The following is a 7,527-nucleotide window of genomic DNA, read 5'->3' as shown; positions in this document are numbered from 1 at the left end:
GTTAAGTGCTTTTACTGTTAGGACCATGATGTCAACATGCAGACAGGCGGGTGGGTCCCACTAACACGTCTGGGTGTGGTGGCCAGCAGACAAGGCTGTTTTTATATTTCTCACATCAATGGGGCCCACTGAGCTGTGACACAGCACCTATATTTAGATTTGGGCTATAAAGTCTCTGGCCTGCAGCCTGGGTTTCACAAAGTTCAGTCTGAAATGGATTCAGCCAATATGAAAGCATTTGTTTTGCAAAAATCAAGATTGCACTGCATGACTTGTGAAAATATTTTAGTTGCAAATGTGACAAAGGTGATTTTTGCTCTTTAGGTTTTTTTTAAATATGATGTATCAGACTAACTAGGAGTTAGAACAGAACACACGCATATACATAACTTTCTGTAACGTGAAATTTTCATGCCTTTTACTGAAACGTTTCAAACCGTCGATAGAACCAGATTATGGAGTTGTTTTTTCCCCTCCTTTAAAAATTTTTTTCCTTTCACTATTGTTTTTGTCAAAACACATTATGAAATATACAAGAGCCACAGCTTAGTTCCTCAAAGCTGTGTCCATCAGAATTTCCTTTAAAGGTCACATGAACTGAAATGTGGTCATTCTTTAATTGTAATCGTTTCCTGGTAAAGGCTCGCAGTACGTCATGTCAGTTTCTGCTAGTGTATCAGTTCCAATGAAAAAAATGAAACTGATGCAATGCCACAAACAAACTCCAACAATTAACATCACCCACATGGTTCGTGTACAAAACGCTTGTGGTAACAGTTTGCAAATTATATAAAAAAGGAATATTATTAACACTTATGTGGCTGTCCACGGTTTATTTAAAAAAGAAAATACCTCAGAGAGATGAGCTATCAATATCTACAAAATCTGACATAAATATATAACATATAGTGTACATAAATCACATAACACCTGTCAGATTGGTCTCCTCAGGCCCACAAAAGTTGTTTTTGTTTTTTTAAAATAAAAATTTCAGGAAAAAAAAGATCCGTGTGCATGTAAAGACACCATCCTTCATCCTTCTTTAGCTGAGCTGCAGAAAACAAACAAAAAACATAAAGATGACCTCATCCACACAGAACCGCTTCAGCATCTACATGTTCACACATTTGACATGTGAACACACACCATGTTTGGCAGTTTCAACGATGGCCTATTGTGGCTGAAGGCAAAGAAAATAAAAATAGCTGAAAAGACTGAAAATTGTCCAGAATCATATTATGCATTCCTCGGGTCAGGATTCAGCCGGTGATGGCTGGCTGGGTGCCCCGTTGCGGGTGCGGAGCTGAGATTGGGCAATGTCAGCCAGTGCACTCTGGATCTTCTCCAGGAGCATATCGCCGCGGTAAACCACCTCTTCTAGCCGAGCTGCTGCCTCATGGTTCTCCTCCTCCAGCTGCCGCAGACTGGCCGCCTGATGAGAGGTCACAGTCAGTCAGATTTAATGAAAACAGCTTTGGTGTTTTTATTTTCCCTTTTGTGGAGCGTCAAATAACTGATAACAACTGAGTGAAGGTTTCCTTTAATTGTGTATAACTTGGGAGCATCAGATCTCACAATAACTGACTGAATAATAAAAGAATTCCCACCTGGTACATCCAATATCCCCACACAACGCAGGTGGTGTGTGTGAGCAACTTTTAAATAGTTGATGAGAACCACTTTGTACAAGTTTTGTTTCACGGTTCAAAAGCTGCCATCAGACTGTGACGAGATTCCATGCATGATTCGCAATGTGTGCAGAAAGTCTCCTGAGACGTGGTCTTACAGCTGATCATTTCTAACAGCTTTGTATGACAGATGTCTTTTTACTTTATATCTAAAACCAGTTGCGTATATTGTCGGCCCTCAGAGAGCTACAGGGAAACTAGAACTTCTGGGCTGTGCAAGTCTCATTCACAAAATTCCACTGACATCTGACAGCACTAATATCTAAAAAAAATGCTGCCCTGTGGTCCGCATGAAGATAGAAGTATCCTTGCACAAAGAACCAACACCACTGATTATACAATATTGCTCGGCTGTTTTTCAGAAAGACTGACGACTACTGCTCCGACTTATAAAAAGCTAGAAATGACATGAGCTGCCTGTAAGGATGGCTTACTTTCTTATAACATTACCTAGAGATAAATATCATACTTGTTTGAGAAAGAGCAGCACCTACTCGGCTCAGAAAAGGCATTTGGAGCTTGTAATGACATTAAGCATGATTGGTCCATGCAGATTAAAAGCAATGAAAGTTTGTTTTTTGTTTCTTAAATACCAAATTTTCCAGCAATATATACAATTATTAGTCACGTCATCAGCAAAAATGTGCATACTGCCAAGATCCATGAATCTTTTAGAGAAATCATTTAACAACAATGCTGGTGATTTTCCTTTGGCTCAGACTAAAACTTCCTCTATGCAGGGAAACTCCCCCCTTCCCTGTGTACTCAGAGTCTAAGTTTCCCAAACATTACCAATTTGGCAGTTTTAACTGGTTTAAGTGAGCTTTACCATTTACTTAATGGATGTTCCTCAAAATAATCTCGTTATCGGAACACTCCAGCCGTGGTTCCTCTCTTGAGTGAAGGCCATAAAATATTAAAAGAGATGTTTTTGCTTTTTTGTCTACTGATAAAAGTCTCTGGAAACAGATCAAAAAGTTAGCAAGTTTTCCAAGTACCACTAATGTCATTCAAAGATATTTGTGTTACAAATGCTCACTGGCAGTACTGTGTATTGCACTCAAATATGCTTGCTGGGAAACATCCTATTCTCAATTTTCTGTTCTTTAATCTATTCTAGTCTAATCTAATAGCAGAAAGCAGTGCACAGGAAAGTGACACTTGATGCCATGTATCTTTCTATTTACGGGAGAGAGATCAACACAAGAATGACTGTTGTTGTCTTTAACATATTTCACTATAGACTATAAACAGTTTGCTTACACACAAAACACACTTCCCTCTGCTGACTGATAGCTAGACATACTAACAGTGCTCCTCTACTTGAATTAGTTTTTTTTTTTATGTCCGGGAAAATAGAATTAATACATTGAAATACATATATACACATGTGAAATAGTCGGTGATACTTATGAATGTGCTGACCTGCAGAGCTGCTGTGGACTCCTCACTGGGCAGCGAGTCTATGAGTACATCCACATCTTTGGCTGTTCGGGCTATAAGGGCTGCAAACAGCTGGGCATACTCTAAACAGAGATCACGAAAAACAAAACACAGGTGAATGATCCTGCATATCATTAAAAAAAAAAAAAAAAAAAAAAAAAAAATTATATATATATATATATATATATATATATATATATATATATATATATATATATATATATATATATATATATATATATATATATATATATATATATATATATATATATATATATAAAAAAATAACAGAACACAAACACACACTCTACGTGCTGTTGAACCACAGAAAGTACCCCCTCCCCCCCTTTTTTATAAGAGAAAAATCATTATGTACCATAATATTCAGAGTGAAAAGATAAAATGTCACTAAATATTGAGTAAAATGTAAAGTGGTGAAACTAAATCATTTGAGTTGTAGAGAGACACTCATCATGAATGATATGTAGGTGTAGTGATGGAGACCCGGTGTTGTATGATCAGGGGGGAGTACTGTACAAAGCACCAATGTGGACATTTTCATTCCTGTTTCAGACAAATTTTTTCAAGCTAACAAGCTGTTCCACATTATGTAAGCCAGTCTGTACTGCATTTATGTCAGTTTGCATAAGATTTTGTCCGTGTAGCCTAGGGCTGCCATGATTAGTCGACTAGTCATGATTACGTCGACTATCAAAATCGTCGACAACTAATTTAATAGTCGCGCGTCGTTTGAAGCTTTGTAAGATCCCAAAAGACGCGGGAATAAGTAGTAGCATTTAAGAGTGTAATAACAGACTGAAACAGAAGATGGCAGCACTGCATGTACAAGGATGCCAGCTGCCGCTAAACCCCGAAGAAGAAGAAGTAGTGTCCGGTATCGTAGCCGAGTCCAAATTCAGGAACTGCATCCTACTGTGCCCCCATTTGTAGGCCGATTACGTTACAGTGATACGACGAAGACTGTCCGAATTCGAAGACTCCGACAAATGCGGCCGACAAATGCGCCCTTCATTTCCCCAGATTTGAAGGATGGGTCAGGTGTATACTTCGTGGCCCAACCTATCCCAGAATTCATAGCTGTTGCTCAGCTTCCAACAATGGCAACAGCTAGTTAGTGTTAATATTACTCTTATTATTTTTTCTGGGTCACAAAATAAACGTTTAACATATTTTCAGGCGAGACTGTAACTGTATCAACCTCAAATATCTGCTCAGTTTATCAAGACACCACATATTTTTAAAAGCGCTCCAACGTTTTCAGAGACGTCTGTTACCCACCAGCTCGATAGCTAGCCAGGGTTCAAGGCTCACTAGAGCCGGTGAGAACACCGGACTCCCAGCAAATCGTTTTCAAATCCACCGCCGTCTTTCGCTACTCAGGTTAAACACGATATACAAGTCACTTAGAGAACTTAAAAATGTTATTGTTTGGCTTTTTTCAGTGTTTTATTTGTTCCTGAGTAAATCGGTTTGGCTGCAATTAAAGTTCTAGTTTTTACACAGCTGAATAAACGTCAAGAAGATAACTGATTATCAGAAGTGTGAGATGCTCGAGAATATACTCCGGTGTCCTGTTATATTTTAGATAGCAAGGAGCAGACGGCTGAGTTTATTAAACTTCACCAAAACAATCTGCAAATTTCATTAAAATGTAATAAACTATCATCTTGTCTTTATTTTTAGTTAGCACATACCTTACACATTTAAAGCTGTAAGCTAATGATAGTTATATGAGAGCAGATGCATGCTGGTGCAATAAGCTGTAAGGTTTACGTCCAAAGGATGCATGATCTGATTAGTCAACTAATCGCAAAAATAATCGGTGACTAGTCGACTATCAAAATAATCGTTTGTGGCAGCCCTAGTGTAGCCTGATGAATCTGGGTATGCAACCTCTACAGACATGCTTGTGTGCAGTGCACCAAGAGATCAACAGCACATGTAGCACTGGCTGACAGTGATAATACTGGAAACTAATTTGCTGACGAGTTCACTTTAACAGGAAAGAGAGTAACAGAGGAGTTCACCACAAAGAGGAAACAGTGGCAAAAAATAATCAACAATTAAAAAAAGCAGCATGAGAAACACAGACAGTGGATACGTAGACAATTTTCAATACCGTGTTTCATTTCACTGCAAAGAAGTTATTTTTATATTATGACATATCTTTTCTGTATCAGGGTCGAAGTTGAAGGAGAAACTGAACAAATGCAAACAAGTCTAGCTCACAGACTGTTCCGCATAATTGTTATACTGCCCTCTGGTGACAGCACACAGCTATAACATGTACCAACACACAGCTATATACTGGGCTGGAAATCACCAGAGACCCTTTGATACCACATTTTTACAATATATTACTGTCATTTTCAACATTATATGATATGTTAAATATTGCAATAACATATACTACAATTTATGTCCTAAAAGTTGAACTTTATCAGTATCTGTTTTATCCAATGAGATAAAGTAATCTCACTGCAAAATGAGATTGTCAAGCATCCCCCATCACTGTTATTAAAACCTGCCACAAATGTTACTATAAAATAAGAGTCATTCTGACTGATATCAGTCTGAGGTTCAATAGGTCAAGTTGGCAATTACATGCAATCTGTTTCTGATTGCATGGGCAACAAACACATGTTGTCCATAGGGAAGTTGCACAGTGACCTCTGGTGGAGAAGCTATGCAACGTCATTGATGAGTTTTTCTCTCATCTCCTCTTGAATTTTTATTTTTTTATATTTAGTAGCTTTTAAAAAGCAGATATCAATAGAGAGACAAATAACTAATATCAACTGATATAAAAACTATGGTTAAAATTAATGTCATAGTAAAAAACACACAAACCTTCTGTTGGGTTTGCTGGCTGATCCTTGTTGATAGCTGTCTGGATGTTACTGAAAGATGCAGGAGGTGCACACTGTTGCAGGACGCCGATAGCATTACAAAACTGATCCGCAAGCTGGACACACAAAACAAAACCAGTAATAGGTTACGCTGTCGTTTAAACAAGACAATAGCTGCTGATGAGAACATAAACTTCAGGCAAAAGAAATTTAAAGAGGTTTCTTTTACCAGTTTTATCAAGGTATGTTTTTTTTTTTTTAAATTATAAAATATAGGTATTTAGTTTACCAGTGCCAACCATAAGGAGGCCAGAATCCAATTTTACCCACTGTGAAAATGTGAAGGCGTGCTTAAGTTTTGGACTTTTAAATGTATTTTCATAAGTTTTACAGCTTCTCCTGAAGATAAAACGTCCCCCAAATAATTAAATGAGAGAAAGTTCATTTTTTAAACCATCTACTATAGAAATCTATGCTTTTTACAATGGGGTCACATTACAAAATATATTATTACAGGACAGTCTACACAACAAGCCAAAAGAACGTTTTCTGTTATTTTTGCACATTTATTTCCTACAATTTAAGCCCAACGAGTCACACTGACAAATTTTTCTTTATTGTGCAGAAAAACTAAGAAGGACTGTTAAAACCAACATCTTTTTCTTATATTACAATGTCTCAGGGATTAAATGTATAGTTAAAGTTCTGACTGAGAGTGACAGAAAGGGGAGTGTCACTGATCGGCCCAAAGTGTGTTGTATGTAGGCCACCTAATAAAAGGATGTTTGACATCCCTGGTCTAGAACCACCCTTAAATTATTATTATTATTTTGTTTGTTTGTTTGTTTTGGAAAATGGCAAATAGTTGCAGCGGGAGTTGAAAATAGTTGAAACGGGAGAAAATACGTGGAAATACAGTATGTAAGGCAAAACCAGATTTTGCAGTATTCTAGCAAGCTGGTACAACATGAAGGATCAAAATCTGACCTACTTTTCTCCATTCGTAATTCCTATAAGTTCAACATCTGTTCAAGACCACTGAAAAAAAATAAGCAAATTTGGTCCCTTGCAAGCCAAATATAAAGAAATTACCTTTGCACAGTATTGTAGTAACACTGTTTTCTTTCCAAATATATTTATTTTGTATCATTTTGTTCAATGAAGCTACTCAAAACGACGTTTTAACACTGTAACACTTCATTGTTTAAAATAACTTAGCTGGTTTGGTCGTTTAGTAACACAGGCCTTTAGCTATAATTGCTATAATGGTTAGCTACCCCGTGTTGTTGACACGTTACTAAACTATTAGGGCCACTGGTTTGCGTTAGCTACCAACTCTAAACGACATAACGATGCATTTTATATTTTTAACACCTCCTTCTACCAAAGATTGTTTAAAATATTCAACATTTGCCTTACCGAATTGACTGCGTCTTGAAGTTGTGTTAGCCGGTCCGCCATATTGTCTGTTTCTGACGTAACTGTCGCGAGAACATAAAACATCTCGCGGTATATTCGGTATTTTG

The 7,527-nt window shown here is 37.4% G+C and overlaps 1 protein-coding gene across 1 annotated transcript; it reads right to left on the bottom strand.

The window, feature by feature from the left end:
- Positions 1-598: 598 nt before the first annotated feature.
- On the bottom strand, positions 599-7,522 carry med21 (mediator complex subunit 21). The gene is made up of 4 exons (XM_026146256.1): positions 7,421-7,522; positions 6,003-6,117; positions 3,114-3,214; positions 599-1,432 (listed from the first exon to the last, which is right to left on the bottom strand). Exons 1-4 carry the CDS (start codon positions 7,502-7,504, stop codon positions 1,253-1,255), a joined length of 480 nt encoding a protein of 159 aa, XP_026002041.1. The 5' UTR covers positions 7,505-7,522; the 3' UTR covers positions 599-1,252.
- Positions 7,523-7,527: the final 5 nt, after the last annotated feature.

This window comes from Astatotilapia calliptera, chromosome 17, assembly GCF_900246225.1.
Source record: "Astatotilapia calliptera chromosome 17, fAstCal1.2, whole genome shotgun sequence".
Taxonomy (NCBI): domain Eukaryota; kingdom Metazoa; phylum Chordata; class Actinopteri; order Cichliformes; family Cichlidae; genus Astatotilapia; species Astatotilapia calliptera.
The sequence above is the reverse complement of the archived record's forward strand: the minus strand, read 5'-3'. Positions and strand labels throughout refer to the sequence as shown.